The following is a 24787-nucleotide window of genomic DNA, read 5'->3' as shown; positions in this document are numbered from 1 at the left end:
ACAGCAGGGCTGAGGGACGCCATCTTAAACACCACCGGCGGGAACTAGGGGAGAAAAAAAAAAAAAAGATTTGAAAACCGGTATCAAATCTTGACTATCCAAATAACCAAACCGTGTCTGCTCCGTTCTTGTTTATGTTTCTTACTTTGTTTATAAATGCCCTGAGGGAGGCAAACACGTGACGGAGGGCGGCCTCTGATTGGCCGACCTTGAGGAAGGTCAGATAGATGTCAAAGAGTTTCTCCATCAGGGGGTTCTGACCGTCGCTGTCCAGCAGTTGGGTCTGGGTGTAAAAGCACAGTGGGTGAAAGAAATAACAGATAAGCAGATCACATATGAGCCACTAACCTCAGCTCGTAAATATCCAACGAACACGTTTTTGGATTGACGATGATTGATTGATTGATGTCTGATAATCACATGAAACAAGTGGCATTCAATGGAAAAGGATTGCAAACAAACTGGAACCCGAAGTACACATTCCAATGAAACGAATGCCAGTGAAATTAAAGCGGCAGGACAGGATGAAAAACAGCAACGAGAATCCTGACAGGTGCATATAGTTTCATGGTGTGGCAAAAGTGTACTTTGGTAAGTGTGCTCACCCACACCCAGGTGTGTTTACTTTGCAACATCCAGTGTCATCCGTACCTGCCAATGTTCCTCTTCCCAACGTAGCGGAACTGCACCACGCATGTCCTGCAAGAACCGAGAATTGGGGTGAGACGTGTGTGTGTGGTCAGCAGAGGTAACAGATGAGTCTCTACAGGAAGAAGGACAGCAGAAATGTGCAGCAGAGACAGGTGTGTGGGTGTGTGGTTTTGTCCAAACGTAAAAATGCCCCTTATGTTGCAGTGGTTGGCCCAGCTAGTCCTTCAGGGCTTCACTGAGGTAAGACATGCGTGCGTGTGTGTGTGTGTATGTGTTATGGACCTTCAGTCACGGTCCTGATGATGTGTAGGAAGCAGAACAGCAGTCCTTTGATCTCGTACTGGCCCAGTCGACCAATGGGAGGCAGGGTGCTGCTCATGGTGGAGCCACGTCTGTGCAGCTGAAAGCACACACACCACTTCTATTAGTCTGCAGAGGGAGATTGTGAATTCAACTGTGTTCCATCAAATATACAGAAGTGGCCAAGCTCCCCATGAATCCTGTTGTTTTCTTCCAGTGTTATGTTTGGCACCTTTAACTGTGCGTACTGGGTGGCTAACCTGGTACAATGCATCCCAAACCGGCTTTACCGCAGCAGCCAGGGTTCAATTCCAAACCAAGCCATTTACTGCATGTCATCGCCTCTCTCTCTCCCATGCCTTTCCACTCTCTCTACATACTAGTAAAATCAAAATAAAGCATAAATGTAAAAAAAAATACATAAATGTGCATACTGTCGCATCTGGTGTTTGGCGGTCCTTTGAGGGGTCATTAAGTGTTAGGTTGGTCTGTGTCAACAGTGTTATATGTTTAAATAACACTCCATCTTCAATAGATTACGTTCAGAGGGACTAACATTCAAGACAAACAGGTCCTAAAATTCTCCACTTTCTTATTCTATTCCAACCTGGCTCCCAAATGATCAGCGAGGCAGTCATTTAGTCAACACATGCAAATATGAGTCAAATTACAAAAGACAATTATGCTGACAGACTAAAACAACCTTCAAATACTTCTGCTGCACCTACTACATGTTACTACTATTAGCGTGTCGCTTTGGACAAAAGCGCCCGTGAAATGAGTCAAAGGCAAACATGCGTGTCAGACTGTTTGCAAAAGGCTGTCTTCCTCTTACCTCATGACTGTCTGGGGTGCCAGTGTTGTAGAAAAACATCACACTGTTGTAATTATGAAGATGGGTAATGATTATGGACTATATGATTGAAAATGAACCTCTCAATCCCTTTTAGTAGAGTTTGATGCAAAAGTTTATTCAGACACAAACGTATCTAAACAAGTGAGTGTGGTCCCGGGAGCAGACTGGAATTTTTCTCCGGACATTTGTCTTATATATGAAAACCTTATCAGTTCTGTCATTTTTCTATTGGTACAATACTGTTTGTCACAGATGCATTATGTATTTCTCACACTATCGGTCTCTTACCCTAGGGGCTTCAGATTACAGTTACATAGAAAACTCTATTTTTTAGGCTTGTTCTGGCATTGAAGACCAGCTGCACTGGGTTGCTGAGCCTGGGGTCGTAAATCTGTCCCATGATATCTGGGCCTTTTAGTCCATGATATCTGGGCCTTGTAGTTTTCTATGGAAGAAGCATATACACACAGTCTTCTCTCGCCCTCAGCCCCTAAATATCCAGATTTGCACTTCGGGCTTAATATCTTCTATATATTAGTGGCAATACTAATCAGTCAACAGCTTTGCATCTGGTTTTCAGTAATATATAAAGGTAAAAAGTGATTAAAAGGTTCATTTTCAATCATATAATCCATAATCATTACCCATCTTCATAATTACAACAGTGTGATGTTTTTCTACAACACCAGGGTCCATAAACAGGGATCCTCTGGAATCTTCTCTCCTCACGTGGCCGTTCTGACCTGCCAACAACAACAGCATCCCAGCTGAGTGTGCATCTCTTTGGACTGCTCTGCTCTGAATGCTCTGTAGAGAACTACAAAAAACTACAACTACAACTGAAGATGATAATGCATCTGTAGACATGGCTCATATGTGCCTTGAAACGTTCCGTTTATCGTGACTTTTGAGTGGAACACGCCTGAAAAGTCTGAGGCCTTAAGTATTTGATTTTAGATGGCTCTGTGTTTTGACAGCTATGGTTATGTGTTTCATCTGATCCAGGAAACGGAGGAAAAGGAAACTTCCGGAATACAATAAAGGGCCAAGCAATATAGAGACATGACATGTCTATAGATAGACTATACAAACATTCCATAGGGTAAATATGTCATATAACTATACTGTGTGAACCGAGACCTCCAGAGGAGGAGAGGACTCACGTTGAAGGCCAGGCCTGAGCTGGAGGTGAGCTGCTGGGCAGACAGCTGCTTCATGTTCTGGTAGAGCAGCTCCAGCAACGGGAGGTACAGCAGGCAAATCCGGGCCTGCTGGTTCTGAGACAGGCAATGACGTTGATTATGGTGTGAATGGTATACCGACGTTACCGGACGAGAAGATTAAAGGTGAAGAAAATAGGAAATATTGGCACCGATGGGATTAAAGTCTTGCAGATTTTTGGATGAACACAAAATTTCACATGGGTCCCACATATACATTGGCTTGTTGATCTAAGATGCAACATTGGTAGTTGTTTGTGATGTCCAAACATAATGTAATGCGTATTTTCGTTCGTCTGTCATGGAAATTAAACCACAGCATGCGCATGTCGATCCTATCCTATACACGAGGTGAGCATTAAGGCCCGAACAGCGATAAAACTTATTGAACTCACGTACTGAATACATTATTGTCTGCACACAAGGAGACATGCTACCTAAGTGTCTCAAAGAAACAAGAGTTTACAACATGTTTTATGCACCCTATGTACATGCATTAACTTCCTAGGAAGCTAACAGGTGTTTCCTGACATTCTTACTGTGATTATCTGATTATCCTGTGATTATCTTGATGATGTAGCATCATCAGCAATATTCATCGCAAGTCAGCAGAACTTGCAAAAAGAAATTGCAACAGTGCTCCCAGAGTATATCAATTCAGAGCAACATATACTGTAGAAACATCTAGAAATTATACTTATGACTTATCCACAGCGATATGACAGACAAAACAGATCTTACAAACTACGAGACTATTTGCATGTGAAAGGCAGACTAGTTTGCATAACAGACTCTCTAATCTTTCTAAAACAGGGAAGGCGCGCTGTACTAAATACACATGGTTGGTATTCAAAAAACAAACAACCTCGATGTGTCCCAACACCCTGTTGACCATTTACAATTATGCATTTAGCAGACGCAGGGCAGGACCTAGGACGGTTGGGGCCCCTGGGCTTGAGTCATTTTCGGGCCCTACCTTGTATACATGACTTTAAATAGAACAAAATGATACATACACAAGCTATATATTAGAGCTACACAATTCTGGATAAATTGAGAATACAATAGAGATCACGATTTTTTAACAAACAACTAAACAAAATAAAAATGTATGTTAATTCCCCCAAGTCTATTTACCAAGTCTTGGTTTGAATGAATGATTCAATTACTCACTCAAATACTTCATTTGTTTCATCAAAGAACTCTTTGGTTTCATGGATGAAGCAGCCTTTTTTAACGAATCTCCTGAATGGACGACTCAATGACAAATATTTTAAGTCATTATACCATGGTCTGGGAGAATACTCAATTCTGATTGGCTGCAGGGGTGTACCATAACAATAGGGCCTCCGTTTACAATTTAGAAAGACTTTAACAAGCTAACATGTAATTACAACAATGAGTGACTTAAATATTTATTTTAACCTATTTGTAAAATGTTACTTTTCTGAATATACTGTGTCACGTAACCGCTCATCTCATATCCCATTCGTCCTATTCACCTCGCTAGTCAATCTACTTTAGACAGGCTGCGGCCAACACGACATGCCGATTATTTTGTTTGTAAAAATCTTGATTTGGGGACAATGACATAACTGGATAGCCGGCTAGTCTTGTTGCTAAACATACTGTCAAATTATAATTACTGTTTGGAGAATGTAAACTTTGATGCGATCATCTCACATACATTTGCTATTCAACTCACTACACAGGCTGCGGCCATACTGTAGCCTAGTACTAGTATATGGCCGATACCTTGTTCGTGAACATCTTGATATTGATTTGGGGACAATGACATGGCTGGTTAGCTAGCTAGTCTTCTTGTCAAACATATTGTCAAATTATATTTACTGTTTGTCAACCGTACACAATGTTATTGCCTATGAATCTTGCTAGCATAACTTAGCTTTCTGGCTAATAGCTCAGTCCTCCGCTGCGCGTAAACGTAAACGGGCGGGGCCCCCTATTGGGCGGGGCCCATGGGCTGGAGCCCAGTCAAGCCCAATGGTAAATCCGGCCTTGAGCAGACGCTTTTATCCAAAGCGACTTCCAAGAGAGAGATGGACCCACTGGGAGACATTTTTGTTCTTTGCTTAAGCATTCCAAAAAACCCATACGGGAAGATAATCAGAAGATGACCTGTGAGAACAAGTGCGGTTGCACTGACGGATCATGTGTAAAAAGGCCGATTGTAATCTCGATTAGGTTGTTTTCTGAGACACTCTATAGTCACAACTAGGGAGTCAGGTGGCTGAGCGATGAGTGAATTGGGCTAGTAATCCGTTTTGTCCTTGGGCAAGGCACTTCACCCTACTTGCCTCGGGGGAATGTCCCTGTACTTACTGTAAGAGCGACTTACATGTAAACTAAACTAACAGGTTCTCAGCATTTATTGGAGACACCATGACAGAAAGCTAGAGGAAGATAAAGCAACAAAATTAAGAGGGATGGTGAGGACACCAAGAGAGGAATGCAGCAGCCACACCAGTCACGAAATGAAAAACAGTCCTGCTCGTCTTTCAGCAAATCAATCAAGGAGAAAGGTTGATTTGACGTACACGTTCCAGAACCAGGAACTACAGAAGTAGGACACCGCTGTGCTAAAGCATATGTCGGGGTGGGTCAGTGAATGACGAAGTGTTAGCATTAGCGATCAGAGAGTGGGAATGAGAGTCCTGGGGGAGAGGGGGGCTAGCATGGCAGGTTAGCTGAGGAGCGGGTTATGTCATAGCAGCATCCACACGGCCGGCATGGCGTTGATGTAGGGGCTAATTTAGTGGGCATCACCTACATACTGTGCAGTATTGCCAGAACACACTGTGGTTTAAAGTACTGGTAGGGGTAAACATCAGTATTATTTATTTTTTAACAAACCCCCATCTCTGGACTCCACATGAACTGCTCTGTAATAGACGATGCGATATGGGTGGACCGAACCATTCAAGCAAGTTAATGGAGGGGTGGGGGTGAGGGAAGGGATGATTTCTAGGGATGGGACGTATGGCACTGACGCATCGATGCTTGTGTCGCAAAACCAATACGCACAGTTTCGAAAAAGTGTTTTGGATTTTGTATCAAATTACGAAACCACGTGATAGATGACGTTCAATGCTTCAAACGTCACAAACTGGTTCGAAGTTTTGCCGCTCTTCTGAACCAGAGCAATAGAAGGAACGAAGCCACCGCTTCTTGTTAAAGACAAATCTCACATTGCCAGAGAAGCAGCACCAGGCATCGCTCGAGTTTCTTCCATCGGTCATTATTATTTAGCCAAATCCGTATTGTAATAATTATAAATCCGTGCACTTGAGTGTTGTGTTAATTTATTGAAATGAAACGTAACATGATAGGACTAGGTAGGTCTATACAGTGCCCAGAAAACAAATGTTGATGATTCGTCAACATTGTCAACAGTAATAATAATAATTAGTAAAAATAAAGTCCCTCCAGTTCACAATAGGCCTACATATCACAAATGTGAAGAATAAGAAAACATCTGTGTAATCTAGTTTAATTGATTTAAAAACCGTATCGTATAAAGCCCGTCCACCCGCAATAAAAGGTAACGGCTTTCGGTGGTGTAGCTGGTTACAGCGTTGTACGACAACGTATTGATAATGCGAGTCTGGTAACCCGAGTTCGCGCCTAAGTGCAGGGACCCTCGGAAGATATTCTTTAACTTTTACTGTGAGAAAATGATATAATTCTAACGGCCTTCAGATGTATCACAACATTTTAATGTGTGAGCACTAATATCAGAAAAATGAACACATGTAGCCTTAATTAAAATATTAAATAACGTAGGGTAGTCTACCGTCGGAGACAACCACTACGCCTCATTCAGCCAGTTTAAACGGCTGCTATATGACGCTATTCATTTTCAATGCACCGATAGTTCGGCTCTTTGGGCCAGCACAATCCGGAAGAAACCACCAAAGCTTCACAAGGCATCGTTCGCCCATCCCTAATGATTTCTGGTGAGTTCTGTGGTGTGTGTGGCGGGTGAGCATACTGCAGGTTAGATGGGATTTAAGGAACGTGAGCCACCTTACCTTGCACCCTCTGGAGCTTTGTGCGTCCGAACGCCATGGGCAGATTCAGGGGGATGTAGTGTTCGTGGTTACACACACCCATTGTTAAGACAAATTAGTGAATGGTCGCGCAATACCAATAAGATCCAGCATACAAAAGGCACTGAGTTGATGAGCGTCAGGTGATTCGCTGATTAGCGGATGATCGCGCAACACCAGTAGCACCCAGCACAAAAAGGCACTGAGTTAATGAGCGTCCGGTGTGCAGAAAGGAAAATCTGGACAGGGTGCTTCAGTGTGCAGGAGACAAGAGACGTTATTGGTGAGTGAGCAGTACGTTTGAGGAGGGGATTGTCTGTTCAGGGTTTGTTGTGTTTGTTTGAATCGAAGTGAAAGTAAAGAAGCGCATCTGTTTCTGATCCGTGCACTTGAGTTTAACTGCTTTATATAGCGTGCAATGAGTATGTTTGCTACTGGTCATTCGTTTGTATGTTTCGGAAGTTTTAACTTTACGGGGAGCTAATTGTATGTTCTCCCTTTTTTTCTTTATGATCCAAAGGTTTCAACCTGCTTTCCTACTAAATAAAAGTGGAAAAAGATTTGAGTTGGTACCATGTCCTCTGTCGTCGCCCTAGGCCTTTGTCAAGTTAGGCAGTCACTGAAGTCACACCCAGATAACTTGACACCCATCATGAAGTCAAATTTCAGAACCTGTAGCCAAAACAATTACTGGTGATGTCCCTCTGGTTGACTATTGAAATGCGTTGACCAGACCGCTTTCATTTGTGAGTCAAACATACTGATGTATAGTGGATTACTGCGTTTGTGTAAAACGGGACTGTTTGTGAAAGCTGAATCGGAGAGTAAACATTACTTTTTCTGCCAAGTTCATGCGCAACTAGGCTTACGTAAACAAACTGACCTAGGCTGACCATTCTTACTAGAGGTGTAATAAATGTGTTAACCTTATCTGTGCTGAGTGAATCATATGGGCAAGCCTAGGGTCAGAGAACTCTAAGTTGGCTGAGCGGTGAGGGAGTCGGGCTAGTAATCAGAAGGTTGCCAGTTCGATTCCCGGTCATGCCAACTGACGTTGTGTCCTTGGGCAAGGCATTTCACCCTACTTGCCTCGGGGGAATGTCCCTGTACTTACTGTAAGTCGCTCTGGATAAGAGCGTCAGCTAAATGACTAAAATGTAAGGTCTTTTCACTGACAATTTCTCGCTGGTCTCCCAGCATGTGCAACCCGCCCTCTTCAGAGGATTCAGAACGCGGCGGCCCGCCTGGTCTACAATCTACCCAGACGCTCCCATGTTACCCCGCTCCTCATCTCTCTCCACTGGCTACCTATCATGGCCCGTATCAGATTCAAGACCCTGGTACTGACCTTCCGAGCAGTGAACGGGACTGCACCCGTCTACATCAAGTCTCTCCTGCAGCCTTACACCCCCACCCGCCACCTACGGTCTTCTTCAGAAAACCGCCTGGTGGTCCCACCGCTCAAGACCGCCCGGTCCCAACACAAGCTCTTCTCCTGTCTGGCCCCCCAGTGGTGGAATCAACTCCCCACCTCCATCAGAGACACTGACTGTCTCTCCACCTTCAAGAAAAGGCTCAAGACGCACTTGTTCCGGGAGTACAACGGTACTTAGGAACGGTTCGCTTGACCCGATGTTAGTTTCCTCAAGGATCACAATGACTCTTGCTTAGAGACTTGTTGCTCTTGTGGTTAGTGGTAACTGATTGAAATTTTTGGTTCTCGCTGTGATATATTGTTTTATTACTGTTGCTTGCTTTTTTCCACAGGTACACTTGCACTTATAGCTGTTCATGTTGTTTGGTTGTGACTTGTTTAACTACATGCTCTTATGGTTCTTCCCTTTGGCACTTACTTTGGTTGTTCACAATGTGTGCTTCATGTTTTGGCTACTCGCGATGTTTTTTGGCTATCTTGTTATGATCAGTGACCTATGCACTTTGTAAAGCTCTCTCTTGGAAGTCGCTTTGGATAAAAGCGTCTGCTAAATGAATAAATGTAAGTTTCCATGCACACACGCGTGCCAGGTCTATGCAAGGAGCCAATGAAGAAGAGCCATGGGACATTCGCATGCCTTTGTTTTAACCAATGACTGTCAAGAGCGGTTCTGTTTAACCCTTGTGCTGCCTTCGGGTCACATGACCCAAAGGTTCATAACGAACCATCGTTGTTTTTACCCAATACAAATAAAAATATTTATTTTAACCTTCGCAATGTGGGGGGTCTGAGACAGCCCAACGGTTAAAAGAAAATGCTTCACTTTGTTTTTGTATGCGTTAAAGTTGCCGCAATACGACGGTGGGTCACAATGACTGATGGGTCAGAATGACCCGAAGATAACACAAGGGTTAAATAGGTAGCTAGCACAACATGCTAGCAGACAAACTTGTAGCACAATGGCGTGTGATGTTTGTCTCCTTGTGGGCCGGCCGCAAGCAATAAAGCTTTCTTAAACTTCAGGGAGGGAGTCAGATGGCTGAGCGGTGAGGGAGTCGGGCTAGTAATCCGAAGGTTGCTAGTTCGATTCCCGGTCATGCCAACTGACGTTGTGTCCTTGGGCAAGGCACTTCACCCTACTTGCCTCGGGGGAATGTCCCTGTACTTACTGTAAGTCGCTCTGGATAAGAGCGTCAGCTAAATGACTAAAATGTAAGGTCTTTTCACTGACAATTTCTCGCTGGTCTCCCAGCATGTGCAACCCGCCCTCTTCAGAGGATTCAGAACGCGGCGGCCCGCCTGGTCTACAATCTACCCAGACGCTCCCATGTTACCCCGCTCCTCATCTCTCTCCACTGGCTACCTATCATGGCCCGTATCAGATTCAAGACCCTGGTACTGACCTTCCGAGCAGTGAACGGGACTGCACCCGTCTACATCAAGTCTCTCCTGCAGCCTTACACCCCCACCCGCCACCTACGGTCTTCTTCAGAAAACCGCCTGGTGGTCCCACCGCTCAAGACCGCCCGGTCCCAACACAAGCTCTTCTCCTGTCTGGCCCCCCAGTGGTGGAATCAACTCCCCACCTCCATCAGAGACACTGACTGTCTCTCCACCTTCAAGAAAAGGCTCAAGACGCACTTGTTCCGGGAGTACAACGGTACTTAGGAACGGTTCGCTTGACCCGATGTTAGTTTCCTCAAGGATCACAATGACTCTTGCTTAGAGACTTGTTGCTCTTGTGGTTAGTGGTAACTGATTGAAATTTTTGGTTCTCGCTGTGATATATTGTTTTATTACTGTTGCTTGCTTTTTTCCACAGGTACACTTGCACTTATAGCTGTTCATGTTGTTTGGTTGTGACTTGTTTAACTACATGCTCTTATGGTTCTTCCCTTTGGCACTTACTTTGGTTGTTCACAATGTGTGCTTCATGTTTTGGCTACTCGCGATGTTTTTTGGCTATCTTGTTATGATCAGTGACCTATGCACTTTGTAAAGCTCTCTCTTGGAAGTCGCTTTGGATAAAAGCGTCTGCTAAATGAATAAATGTAAGTTTCCATGCACACACGCGTGCCAGGTCTATGCAAGGAGCCAATGAAGAAGAGCCATGGGACATTCGCATGCCTTTGTTTTAACCAATGACTGTCAAGAGCGGTTCTGTTTAACCCTTGTGCTGCCTTCGGGTCACATGACCCAAAGGTTCATAACGAACCATCGTTGTTTTTACCCAATACAAATAAAAATATTTATTTTAACCTTCGCAATGTGGGGGGTCTGAGACAGCCCAACGGTTAAAAGAAAATGCTTCACTTTGTTTTTGTATGCGTTAAAGTTGCCGCAATACGACGGTGGGTCACAATGACTGATGGGTCAGAATGACCCGAAGATAACACAAGGGTTAAATAGGTAGCTAGCACAACATGCTAGCAGACAAACTTGTAGCACAATGGCGTGTGATGTTTGTCTCCTTGTGGGCCGGCCGCAAGCAATAAAGCTTTCTTAAACTTCAGGGAGGGAGTCAGATGGCTGAGCGGTGAGGGAGTCGGGCTAGTAATCCGAAGGTTGCTAGTTCGATTCCCGGTCATGCCAACTGACGTTGTGTCCTTGGGCAAGGCACTTCACCCTACTTGCCTCGGGGGAATGTCCCTGTACTTACTGTAAGTCGCTCTGGATAAGAGCGTCTGCTAAATGACTAAATGTAAATGTAAATGTTAAACTTGTTCACCGACTGACTGTGCAATGCTTGATAGATGGCCAACTGCACTAACATGACCCTTTTGTTTTGCAAACTAGAGTGCGTGACTTGTGTTTGTGAGTGTGTGCCAACAAGTTGGACACAGGCAGGTAGAATGAGGAAGTTAAGACTCTTATAGATGGTGAACAGAGAACCCATCTATGGCTAACCCCACCTCTGGACCACAGCCAGAAAAGTACAATAGTTGAATGTCAAACTATTTAAAGTGACTCATGCATGATGTCAAACTACCCAGTATGTCACCACTCCTCCTCCCCCACCCCTCCTCCCCCACCACTCCACACTCTTCATGACAGTTCATGAAACGGGCACCGAGCACAAACCTTCATCCTGTTGCCCTCTTGCAGGTACAGCGCCATTGACTTGGCCAAGTTTTCAAAGAAGAACCAGGAGTACTGAAAAAGAGGACAAATGGAACAGCAGTTTCACAACCTCAGACAGCAGGCAAACTGGAAAACCATTAAAAACGCCTGAGTTAGTTAAATTAACCCTTGTGTTATCTTCGGGTCATTCTGACCCATCAGTCATTGTGACCCACCTTGGTGTTGCGACAAATTTACCTCATAAAAAAATAAAGTGAAGCATTTTCTTTTAACCGTTGGGCTGTCTCAGACCCCCCACATTGCGAAGGTTAAAAGAAAATTATTTTTATTTGTTTTGTATTGGGTAAAATTGTGTAAACACAACGATGGTTCGTTATGAACTTTTGGGTCATGTGACCCGAAGGCAGCACAAGGGTTAAGTGGTGCAATAATGTATGGTCCGAGTTGTGATGAAATGAGGCGGAAACATGGTTGTGGCAATGACTGACAGTTCTTCCTTATTCCTAGAAGATATTAGGTCACTGGTCGAATGCTACAGCACCACCTTCTGTTCACAACAGGCACGACATATCCTGGAGGGAAAAACCTGTTGACATTCCCTTCAAAGCTGCTGACAAGGTGGAAGACGATTTCCCGGACGTGCAGCTTTTGGTCACGAAAACGTACTGAGGACAAAACACAAACACACGGACAGCAGTCGTGACGTTCAACGTCAAAACAGGACCTGACGCTCCTCAACGTCAGTCCTTAGTCCAAGGAGATGTTTCTACTGACAGGTCTTCTCAGTCTCAGACCGGGCATGGTCCTAGGAGTGTGTTGAGAGACCCAGGTCTGGACAGGGCACCTTACAGTGTGTTAGCCTTAACCTCTTACCTTGAGAAAGGAGCGCAGGTAGTGTTCCAACCCTTCCTCATGACACCGAGAGACTATATGTATGATCACTCTGGAGAAACAAAAAATGGGTTTAGACCATTTGCGGAAAAATCTCCAAGTCACGTGTCGAAGATCATGGAAATGGAACTGACATGCTTGATAGTTGGATGCTACATAAGAATATATATTCATATTTAACATAGGAATATTATTAATCAGACAGTCTTAGTGATTGTCAGGAGGGTGTCACCGGGTGGAGTTGACAGCCATTTCATGGGCCTTGTTGGTTGCTGTGGTGAGGACCTCAAACAGCTGCATCAGAATGGTAGGCAGGAATCTGATGATCACTTGAGTCCCCACTTGAGAAAGGCAAACATTGGAAAAGGTGACACGGCTGAACTGAGGACCCAAACGCACGACACACACACGTTGGTCTAGATGTGCGCTGAACTTTATTTGAGAGACGGGGAGGATGGTTGAGGGTAGCTGGTGGATGGTGGAGCGGGGTACCGGTAGGAGGAATGGAGGATTGGAAGCAGTGATCTGGTGGTAGATAGGAACAAGCGTTAGCACAAAAACAGGCGTAGACAAATCAAACACAGAAAGCCAGGAATACAGACGTGGGGTCGGTGATTCAAAAAACTGGTGAATAGTGGATGACAATCCGGGGTTTAAGAGCTGTGGTGTTGATGAGGGAATGAGCCGTGGGTGAGTTGAGTTACCAGGAGGGATGGTAGACTGGACCTGGAATAAACAGACGGAACAGACTAGAACCAGGCCGGGTCCTACCTTTGACATGACAAAAGGAAGTGAAACATTTAGATATAAAATCCTCATGGCTGGAAGTTAGTCAGCACTGAGACATGACATATTACAACAATACGTTTAAAAAAACGCAATCGACTGATGAAAATCATAATCTGATGCCATGTACAGATTCAAGACACCCAGTACCAGAGGCAGAAAAGAAATCCCAAACCATCATTCACCCTCCATGTTTGACTGTTGGGACTGTTCTTAAATTTTGTCTGTAAACATAGTTTATGTGATTTACCAAAAAGCTCTAACTTGGTCTCATCTGTCCACAGGGTGTTTTGGCTTGTTTGGGTCTGTTTTGACAAACTCCAGCCAGACTTGATCATGTCTCTCTCAGCAGGGTCCTCCTGGGTCACATACTGTAGAATTGGGTGGAGCTGGTTAATGCAGGAGACTCCGAGACCTAGCGCTCTCAGTCAGCACCCCTGTCATATAACGCAGTCTTGACATTCCTACTTTACAACCAGGGTGCTCATTTTAACCCTTGTGCTGCCTTCGGGTCACATGACCCAAAGGTTTATAATTAACCATCGTGTTTTTACCCAATTTTACCCAATACAAAAACAAATAAAAATAATTCGCAATGTGGGGGGTCTGAGACAGCCCAACGGTTAAAAGAAAATGCTTCACTGTTTTTGTAAAGTAAAGTTGTCGCAATACGACGGTGGGTCACAACGACTGATGGGTCAGAATGACCCGAAGATAACACAAGGGTTAAGACCAGGAACTCTCTCGCACTCCGTCATTGCTTCAGTGAAAAGCAGGATGTGCATCACTTTCCTTGTTACCTCCACCACCCCTGCCTCCACCCGTGGTTATGTTTCTTTATCTGAAGGAGCTCTCTGGGTTATGCCCAGGCCTATAAGCTAGGCCCTGCAGTAGAGCTAACCCAACGTCCATGAAAAGGCCCCCTGACTAGCTCCCACAGCCTGTACCTCTTTTTAGTCTAGTCAAGTTCCAGTCGACAAAGTCTGAGCATTTTAGTCTTATTTTAGTCAGACTTATCCATGACTTTAGTCGACAAAAACTAATGACATTTAGTCTAGTTTAAGTCAATGAAAATTGTATTTTAGTCTCTTTTTAATCAAAACAGAAGTAGTAGTAGAAGTAGTCTCACTCTCAGTCGTTTTCAGCTTCAGTGGCTAACGTTTAAAGCTAACGTCTAAAGCTAACGTCAAAATGAGACACAAGTACAGCTTCATGAGTTGGCTAATAATAATAACGTGACTAAACGAGACGAAATAACGTTATAACATTTCGTCTCGTTTTTATTTTGTAAACTACATTTCGTCTCGTTTTTATTCGTCAACAATATTGCATTATGCATTTAATTATAGTCATCGTCACATGACCAGCATTTACGTCTCGTCTCGTTTTCATCACGTGATAAAGGTTCGTTGACGACGATATTTAGTCATTTTGCGTGTTGACAAACGCAAAATAGGGCCGTAATATATTTTGTCACTTTAGTAACTCAAACACACATTCTAAAACTGATTGTTCCAATCCTTGATTGTGATTGGCTATATCGCGTTCCATGCCATTGTAAACTCCAGCATTACCTTTCAAGTTGTCCTCATAACATTCTATTATAACATTCCATATTACTGCGCATCGAATATTTCAAATAAAAAAAGACGTTACAAGGTAGCAAGCAACCTAGTCGTAAAGAGAATGGCAGAATTTGTTGTGAATTTTGATTTGCTGGGTGGGCTGACGTTTGACGACGAGTGGTGGGAGACTATTGACAGAATGGAGGAGAAAGAGTTTTAAAAGACCAGGCATGCAGAGAAGACAGAGGCTGAAATCGAAGCGTTGGCAAAGGCAAGGAATGAAGCCGGCACTATAAAGCAGACGATGTGGGCCGTCCGCTGTTTTCAATCTTGGTGCGCAGAGAAAGCGATTGAAATGGACTTAAAGACGGTCACCAAAAGCGGCGTCAAACGCTGCGTCACTTTTATTCCACCGTGAAGAACGACAAAGGTGAGCCCTACGGTTTGAGCAGCTATATTGGCTGAGGTCGTTAAGGTGACGGCTCTCTGGTGCAGCTAGTTAAGGTGACGGCCCTCTGGTGCAGCTTCTCTACCTGTGATCTGTAGGCCTACTAGCTTGACGACACAGCAACAAGTTCTAGAAGACACACACCAAACTGAAGGCCCTCCAGCTTGGTGTGTGTGTCGTTGCTGCCTTCTGGTGTTCGGAAGTAATGACACCTCCAATCATTGCACATCTCTCCCCCTCACTCTCTTTTTCACTAGTACCAGTATGCATAATACGGCTGATCAAACAAACGAGTAAATGGCTCGTTCTACCATTTGTGTTATGGTTATTCCGTTATTCCAAAATAATACAAAACAACGGAATCCAAGCATTTCCCCATAATCCGGTTCTGACATCCGAAATGGACAAAACGATATTACGAGCATTTTCATTTTTTTTGCAGATACCAGCATAAAGGATATGGAATAATCAAAAAAACGATTAAGGGCCCAACTAATGGCCCTCAGGTACACGGATCTACTTCCAGCCCAAGTTTTCGTCAGCTGTGCACGAAAAAATGGCCAGTTCGATTCCCCGCCATGCCAAAATGACATTGTGTCCTTGGGCAAGGCACTTCACCCTACTTGCTTCGGGGGGAATGTCCCTGTACTTACTGTAAGTCGCTCTGGATAAGAGCATTGTCTGCTAAATGACTAAATGTAAATGTAAAAATACAATAAAGCGTTTCATCAGAATATTCTTGACTTGTCATGGAGTCAGTGTTGCTGATGTAGGCCCTTCATTATCAAACACCAAGGAACTAAATTAATTAATCAACCGAATTAGTGTACTGGTGAAGCAATAGATCAAATAGGCTGGTAGATAGGTTTGTCAAGGGAATGCTCCCTTGTAAAAGTATTTTTAGTATTTTTAAAATATTAAAATATAGTAGTTTATTTTGATACATGTTGTGGCTGCTGCATTTTCTAGTTCATTTTGATACACTTACAATTAAGGTATTTGGTATTTTATTTTAAAATACATTTTGATGTATCTTTGCCCATCCCTGGATATACGGATGTGTAACTGTAAATGTGAAACTCACTCCTCAACTATAGGGTGAATACTGGTAAAGTGGGACACTTTTTGATAATTTACCTTCTGCACAATTTTTTATTATGATCCAAATGTCTTAGCCCCTCATATGATACCATTTTAAATTGCTTAAGAGTTGTACTGTACTGTACAGAATAAAAAAAGAAAGAAACATTAAATACAGGATGGATGACTCTTCCTCAAACACACATTGACCCCAAACCACATTTTTCCAGGCGGTACTGTCAAACTGGGACACTTTTCTTGGCAAACTGGTACACAACTCAAACACATTAAATTCTTATTCAAGTGTAGGCCTAATGACACTATAAAAATATAAACAACAATATTAACATCACTTTTTTAAGGGAAAGCAGTTTCACCCTCTCCCTCTTGCCTGCCCACAATATTTAATTTAGTTTCATTTATTTCATATACATTTACATATAAAAAGAGAAGAACCTTCATAAACATATCATCTTATAGGCTAACTAATTTCACACAGGTAAAATTTAATTTCAGCTTTTTGTATAGTAGGTTAGTCTATGCGTCCAAACAGCCAGTACAAGTGAATGCCTCCCCATCTTCAATGATGCCATTCTCCTCGCCACACGTCTTATGGAACCAGTCCTCGCAAACAATGCACATGATCCAATCCTCTGTCTTCTTGAGATCATTTTCATCAGCAAATTTGGCTTTACAAATGTTGCAAATGCCCTGGTCATCCAAGCTTGTACCCTCCATCTTTCTTTTTTGTTTGTTTTTTGTGACAAAACAAAAAACAAAACAATAAAAAGGGAACTAAATTTCCCATATTAGAATGATTTAAATGGCTGTCCCAGTTTGCCAGTAATACCGTGTCCCAGTTTAACAATACACTATTGGTTGACTGGGACAGTGTCAAAATCGCATTTTTATAGAAAGTCGATGATTAATATTAATGATATATTTTTTTAAGTATTCACCATTACATCCCATAACAAAATATGTAACAATTACAAACAATCCATAAGTTTATTTTTTATAACCTTAACATTATTTACCTCAGAATGCTATGTCTTTTTACTTACCATCGCGATTCACTGCAAGGTTGTTGAATATGATAAGCCACACCCCCCAGAAGTGATGTCATATCCACGTAACCTATATTTTTTTATCGCATACTTGCTTATGATGAGCTCAGTGTTGATTTTTATGAATGGAAACATTTACATGTAAATATAACAATTATAAAGCTTAACTGTCCCACTTTACCCATTGTCCCACTTTACCAGTATTCACCCTATAACATGCCACCCGCGTCAACAAAGAGCTAGCTTTTTGTTGGCGTAGCTGGTAGTGTCACGCTTGGCAAGTCAGAGGTGGCGTGTTTCGAGCCCAGCGAGTGGCGAACATCGGTCCGTAGACCTTGTGACGGAGCGTGGCCACGTCCGTTACATACCTGTCACATATGAAATTGAATGAACAAGTAAACAATTAATTGGCAAAATAAGGTATACAGTAGGGAGAAGGAGGAATTTTGTGGACTTTAAAGAATAAATATATAAACCATGAAATAATTAAATAACAAGAGGATACATTTAATTACAAATAAAATAAAAAAACAAAACATGTAATATATTTAATGGTGTATTTCTACATACATTTAATTATTTTAATATTTAATAATTTATTTCACGACTTATTCATTTCATTGTTGCAAGTAGGAAGACGGATAAAGTAGGAGGGTGTAACTTAGGAAGATGGATATAACGATTTTCAAGGACGGCGTGTGCTTCAGATACGTTGCTACGTAAATTGAATACAAGAAGGCGAAGCTAAATGTCTGCTGACAACCCCAGTTAGAACATTTTTTGTGTTTGATATATAGCCTACTATCCCATCTAAATCCAACCGCTGCCTGGCTGCAAACGGGTAAAAGTGTCTTTCTTTACCATCCAACTGGAGATCCAGAATAACACAAAGAAGAGACAGGATACTACTGAGACCTTTCTGTCGGCCGGATTTCATATTTATTCAACTCACATCTATGAACTATAAATTCAGAGTGAAACTATAGACTCCCCGCCGCCTTAAGGTTCCTTTCCTTTGTCAATGAGCCTAGGTTACGCAGAACAATGATTGATCAGGGAGAGTCTAGTCCTAGCTCTATACAGTGGTGGATCTAAGGGGTGGCAGCTGCCACCCCAATAAAAAATTCTGCCACCCCAATCTTCCCATGGAAAAATATTATTTGTACATTACAGAACATTTCAATAAATAATATTAATGTTACTGTTTGATTTAAACTACAATGTTATAGCCAAATCATGGGAGTACTGTACCCCCCTACTTTGTGCGTGTTCCGGCGCAAACGTTCCCTGGGTCTATTTTGCAGTTTCAGAAAACAATTCCGCAACAGACCAGGAAAAACTTAAGTCAGTGGAGTGTTATTCAGATGCTATTTTAAAGGCGCATGCTTGGCCCGTGCGCACTGCTGGCGAGGCCAGAGTCTTCTTCCTGCGAATCCAATGCCCTGCTTTTGGTGCCCTATCAGTGGTAATTGTCATGTTGTGCTGGTTTACCATTGTAACCATGAGTTAAATGACTGTTACGTTTGATAAGAAGAGCTGGATTGTTGGATTGGTCTATGCGTAGTAATTAGCTTCTTTCAGTTACTAATCTACTGCGTCAAATGACAAAGGTCCCGTTCTCGTAAAGTCACGCAAAGTCGGCCTTGGAGGGGCACGGGGCCCTGGGGCAGCCGCATAAAAACCATGTCAAAAATGTGTCTGAATTTGTGGTATTTTCAACATCAGTGTGTTAAATGGACATCATGTTTTTGACGTCAGTTTGATTTGCATATTTGACCAGTTTTTGACGTCAATGTTTGATCTAAATTTGATGTATTTTCAACATCAATTGCCCACTGGGAACAAATACATTGTTTTCCATCATTTTAATTAAATATTACTTTGTTGTTGCACATAGCTTGAAGGCTGAATAGGTGTCCGGTATGTTAAGGTAACACATTAACAGTTATTCAGCTACACAATAGCATAAAGAACATACCTGGGAGGCTGAATAGGCTAAATTAACCCTTGTGCTGCCTTCGGGTCACATGACCCAAAGGTTCATAACGAACCACCGTTGTGTTTACCCAATTTTACCCAATACAAAAACAAATAAAAATAATTTTCTTTGGGTCACAATGACTGATGGGTCAGAATGACCCGAAGATAACACAAGGTTTAAACATAACAAGCTAGCGGGTCCAACAAGCAAGTTAACGGTAAGCAAGTTCACCAAGCTCCCGATCTCATTCCACATCACTGAATCCATTGAACTCTTTGGTTCATGTCAGTCAGTATGAATTAACATTTAAAAACATGTTAAATTATATATATTTTGACATATAAGTCGCACCTGACTATAAGTCGCAGGACCAGGCAACTAATACAAAAAGTGTGACTTATAGTTCGGAAAATACGGTACACAACATTCTGCAAAGAAAGATATTTACAACAGAGTATGCAACATTTGACGGTTCAAAGGGTTGTAGCCTACTGTAAAATACATCAACTTATTATATTTCCCCCAAATTTGTACAAAATTGATGAGCCTTTAAAAACATGTACAAAATGAAGTATAGCAGTAGCAAAGAAAGGGTTGTGACCGTTAAAATGTCCAAATAGGCGAAGTAGCATTCAGGGTGTCTGTTGCCAAAACCATCTCTTAGTCGTTCTTCAGATTGGCAACATGAGCCTTCTTGAGTGGTTCATACTGTGTTACCAGCTGGACACTGTTGTACGTTTACCTTCCACACATTCACTGGGAGAGAGGCCATTGAGTCAATTTCTACCCTCACTCTCAACAAACCCTTCTTACGATCTACACACCAGAATACGGCACACGTTGTTGTCTGAAAGCTGCCATCTCCTACAGCAATAAGCCTCGAGAGGAACACAGGCAATAATAATACTTAATAAATAATTTCCATTCCCTACTTTTAAGGTGGATCCCTTAACTGAACACTGGGCTGTAGCCCATCCACAAGTATCCCTGTCGTCGCTGAGGTTGGGTTATGCCAGGATGTAACACAGTAATTGAGTTCTTCATGATGGTCACCATGTCAGATCAGTGCCATAATTTAATGCCTTGCTGAGTGAGACTGGCATCACCACAATCCTCGAACGCTGCCTTTCACGATGAGTTGTCAAATTAGAATCCCGGCATTAGTCGCATGTCTGACTGTTCTCTCAGACCAAGCAAACCATACATGTAAGGTTTGTGTGCCTAGTCTGGCTGGGTAGGTAGAGGGTTGGTCTCTAGGTGAATTTTATTTCATGTTCTCTGGCACTGGAATATACACCTCCTCTGGTACTGGAACATACAGCTTCTCTATGGGGTTCTGGAACAGAACAGGAAAGACAGTGGGTCTGTTACAGAAGTAGTGTCTCTCCGTTTGTGTATGTGTGAGAGAGAGGGAGGTAGAGAGAGGGACGGAGAGTTAAACAGATACAAGAGGTAGATATAGCATACAGTTAGTGTTAAAATTAAATCAATAAATACACATTGAATCTTTCTGACATTTATTGTAAACAAAAGTTTGATCCCTGTTTTTTTTTTTTTTACCTTTGGCTCCTTATTGTTATTCATTATGTCCTTGAATATTAGCTGAGGTTTGGGAATGTCAGGGAAAATAATGGTTTTATGCCTGAAAAGGAATCGAAACCACATTCACTTATTAAATCTGATATGTTTCTACATTTCCATAAACGTGTCTGTGTAAAACGAAAACATAATGGCAGCGTTATTTACATATACCATATATAAACAATGGAGCCTAACATTTCCACTTACTTCCTTAAACACACAAGTGCAATGATGACAGAAACGAAGATGATGATTGGAACAATGATGGCCACCACTATCATGTTATGATTATCCTGACCTGAAGAGAAAAAAATGTACAACATGAGCTGGGCCTTAAAAAAAAAAATCGGTCACAAATTGTGGAAACAGACAATTAACTGTATTAGTGGCAGTTTTATCAAAAGTCAAAACATTGTGATCAAACTAGGACAATTTTCTATATCTTAGCAAACTCACCTTCAGTACTGGCTTGAAAGGTGTTTCAAATAAATACATTATACATTTGATTACAATAAAAATCCAAGTGAAAATACCATAAACTTCGAATGGGCCTCTTACGATGCTGCCTTCCCCACAATAGAATTTTATTGTAGTTTCAAGCTGGATCTTGTACTGGCACATTGAGTCATATGGTATGCTGGCTGAATTTGTTTGACTCTGTAAAGAAGTTAAATGTATAAAAAAGATTTGTTGTTTGAAATGCATGTTTACATTTTGATAAATTATAATTCATTTCTAAATAATTGTTACTGAGAACACATTCCATTAGTATCTTGCATAAAAAACATTTTTAATGGCGCACTTCTTGATAAGTCTCAACTCCAACTCCACTCTTGATCTCTTACCACTACTGTATAGGGCCTATAAAAACATCCACACTATTCTACCATGTCTTACCGTGACAGAGGAAGTCTCCCCACATTTGATGTAATTCAATTTGTACTTCCAGCAGTCAGGCTGAAATATGTCTGGTGGTACCCAATCAAGGACAAGCTTTTTCCCCTCTTGTTTTATGTTGAGTGTGGGGGGTGGGGGCTTGACTGAGGAGAGTCAGATCAAAAATTATATGTTTGAGAGTATGGTTTATGTCATGTGTTCAGTTCAAAAAAAGCATTATGTAGACTGGAAAAGGGAAGACATTTGGTGTTGTAACTACCAAGTATGCTGGGAGTCCTCTTGAAGGTATTTTGAAAAGGTGAGCCATCGAATGTACCATTGAGCAAGAAATATATGTCATTCACGTTGGACACTTGATTGTCATGTAGGTGACATCCTGTCTTCACACCATTCCTGTAGAGATACTCTGTACATTCTGCTAAATGGGTATCTTTGTCCTCTGTACATGCTGCTGAATGGTCTTTGTCCTCCCCCCTGATAAATAAGAAGAATCAATAAAGATTACAAACATTTCCAAATTGACCCATCAGTTATAGAATATGTATATGAAGACATTTGCTGTGGGTGGGAGCTTGTACATGAACTTGTAATGAAAATAAATTATTCTTATGGTAATCCAGAGAGGCCATGAATAAAAGTGCCTAGTTGTTTTGTTGTCAATTTATTTACCTCTGGATCACAACATAACAAAAGTTGTTTTGTGTTGTGATCATGGGATACACTATAAATAGAAGTGACCGTTGCCAGGATATGTGACAAAGTGAAAATCATCTCACTATCACAACAAAGGTTTGTTACATAATTTACTTGATCATAAGATAAGTCATCACTTAGACCAAATATTATTATTATAAAAAATAAAAACATTCTGTGTCCTGCCTGAACTTCCATTGAAGTTTAGTTCCCACCTATATAAGAGTTGGAGGTCTGAAACATGATTGGATGTCAGCCAGAAACAATTCATGTCCTTGGTTGAGTAGAGGTAACAGCTGAATTCCTTAATATGCTCTAGAACATGGAGAAAACAAATAAAAGACCTTGGAGATCCACCTATCAATAACAGCAATTTCCTGCAATTTACTAGTTTTACAATGTAAAGTGTTAGCTAGTGTTTGAATGTGTTTTATATGGTGGATAATCATTTTAATAAAACAGGTACGTTTTATTTGTAGTATAAGTACCTTTTTGAAATACTGTTTGTTACTATTCTATTCCGCTACTCATCTTTAAATCAGTGAATTTACTGGGCATCAAATTAACAATGTGACCAATGATTTTTAATTGTTCCATTACAGTCCAGTTCCATTCTGTTAAGAGGCTGATGTACTGTTATTAAGTAGCCTACCTGTGTGTTGAGGGATAATTTTGGTCACAGGTTCACTCCGGTCTCTGTCTCCACAATCTATGGGCTCGGTTTGCACAGTGTACTTCACCGTCTTCTCGGTGAAATGGCACGATGTACGATTTGTTTGATTAATTAGGTATTTTCCCTTTAAAATAAAGACAACTTGTAAATTAAACAGAACATGTCTTCTTACAAGAAACTACACCAACTGTATACAATATTCCATAAAACAAAATGACTAGATGTGTTTAACTATATAAAAAGAATACATTGGTTTATATTAATTTTACTTTCTGATTCCAAGTGGGGGTTATTAATATCAATTCAATGCATGAGCCCATTCGATTGTTCACTAAGCTTTAGCTGTTATAGTAATATAGCCTACAAAAATACAGCTATTCGTCTCACCTCGTCAATTTGTATATAAAACTTCACTTTGCATTTGCCCAAGTCTTCCTGAGGCGCCTGCCATGACAGCGTCAGACAGAACTCATCGTGCCAGCGTATCGACAGGTTGGTCGGTGCAGGGAGCGGAACTACGGGAGTCGCAAGAACGTTTAGATTTACAATTAAACCAACTGAAATGAAATCTGATTAAATGACAAGAACGAGTACTGATGGAGAACAATTCACGATTGCTGTTGTAAATCATTCCCTAGCCTATGCCTAGCCTATGTCAAGGGTGGTTAAAAATGACAAGTTACTGTCCCACTAGAACTAAGAACTAAGTTTACTGAAATTAAACAATAATCTCTTGTTTAACATCCGGTTCCCTAAAAACGGATAGGCCAATGAAGAAATACATTTACGACTAAACTGACATTGGACGGGTTTCCCAGATTCGTTAAGAAGCTCTTAACGCTAAGAGCTTCTTAGGAACGTTCTAAGTGCGCTCTAGAACGCTTCTTAACGAATCTGGGAAACCCGGCCTGTAACAACTACAACAGTCGGTTGACGTTTCTCTGACGCTGATACCCGGAAAACAGGAAATTGCTGGTTTGGATTCCTGGTTTCATGGAAAATCTAAGCAAGTACATTCAATTTGAGGACACTTTTTTTTTTACTGTGATTTTAAACTTAAGTTTTACCTTTGTGTGTTTTGGATTCCGAAAATAAAATGAAACATAATAGAATCCCAACAATTTCAAAATACTCGAAAAGCATGTCCCTGCGTTCCCTAAACGCTTGTATGTCCTTCAGAATTCCAGGTTATCGTAAAGTCACAAGTCAAGGATTTAGCCAACTGAAGTACCGGCACAAAAAACCTGGTAGCCTACTTCTTTGTCGATAACTAAACAAAACCAACCATCACAAACTCTGGCAGACGAGTGACAGTGTCAGAACAAACCCAGTAGGCTATGTGTGAATAAACTGGGAGGGAGGAGTTAGATGAACCACTAGAGAGAGAAACTGGAGATAACAAATTGATAACATTGAAATGTACACATTCATTCCTAGAACGCTTTTCAAGGTCCGAATATTGCTAAGAGTTTTAAAATAAATTTCAAGAAAAGTGTTCAGTCCATATGATGC

General features: G+C 41.7%; 2 protein-coding genes across 3 annotated transcripts in view; both read right to left on the bottom strand.

Moving 5' to 3' along the window:
* Positions 1-24503, bottom strand: part of LOC136967890 (interleukin-13 receptor subunit alpha-1-like) — a 48458-nt gene extending 23955 nt beyond the window's left edge. For both annotated transcript variants that reach the window (XR_010879538.1, XM_067261866.1), the window contains exon 1: positions 24404-24503. Coding sequence is in view for 1 of the 2 variants with exons in the window: in XM_067261866.1 (XP_067117967.1) it covers positions 24404-24418 (15 nt within the window). In the remaining variant the exon portion in view is untranslated. The remainder of the gene's footprint in view (positions 1-24403) is intronic.
* Positions 19301-24481, bottom strand: LOC136967892 (interleukin-13 receptor subunit alpha-2-like). The gene is made up of 10 exons (XM_067261867.1): positions 24343-24481; positions 23663-23790; positions 23255-23399; positions 22818-22917; positions 22169-22383; positions 21910-22052; positions 21546-21669; positions 21220-21310; positions 20992-21073; positions 19301-20767 (listed from the first exon to the last, which is right to left on the bottom strand). The coding sequence occupies exons 1-10, from the start codon at positions 24416-24418 to the stop codon at positions 20696-20698; spliced, it is 1176 nt and encodes a 391-aa protein (XP_067117968.1). The 5' UTR covers positions 24419-24481; the 3' UTR covers positions 19301-20695.
* Positions 24504-24787: the final 284 nt, after the last annotated feature.

This window comes from Osmerus mordax, chromosome 23, assembly GCF_038355195.1.
Source record: "Osmerus mordax isolate fOsmMor3 chromosome 23, fOsmMor3.pri, whole genome shotgun sequence".
NCBI lineage: Eukaryota > Metazoa > Chordata > Actinopteri > Osmeriformes > Osmeridae > Osmerus > Osmerus mordax.
This window is presented reverse-complemented; position numbering and strand designations above follow the sequence as displayed.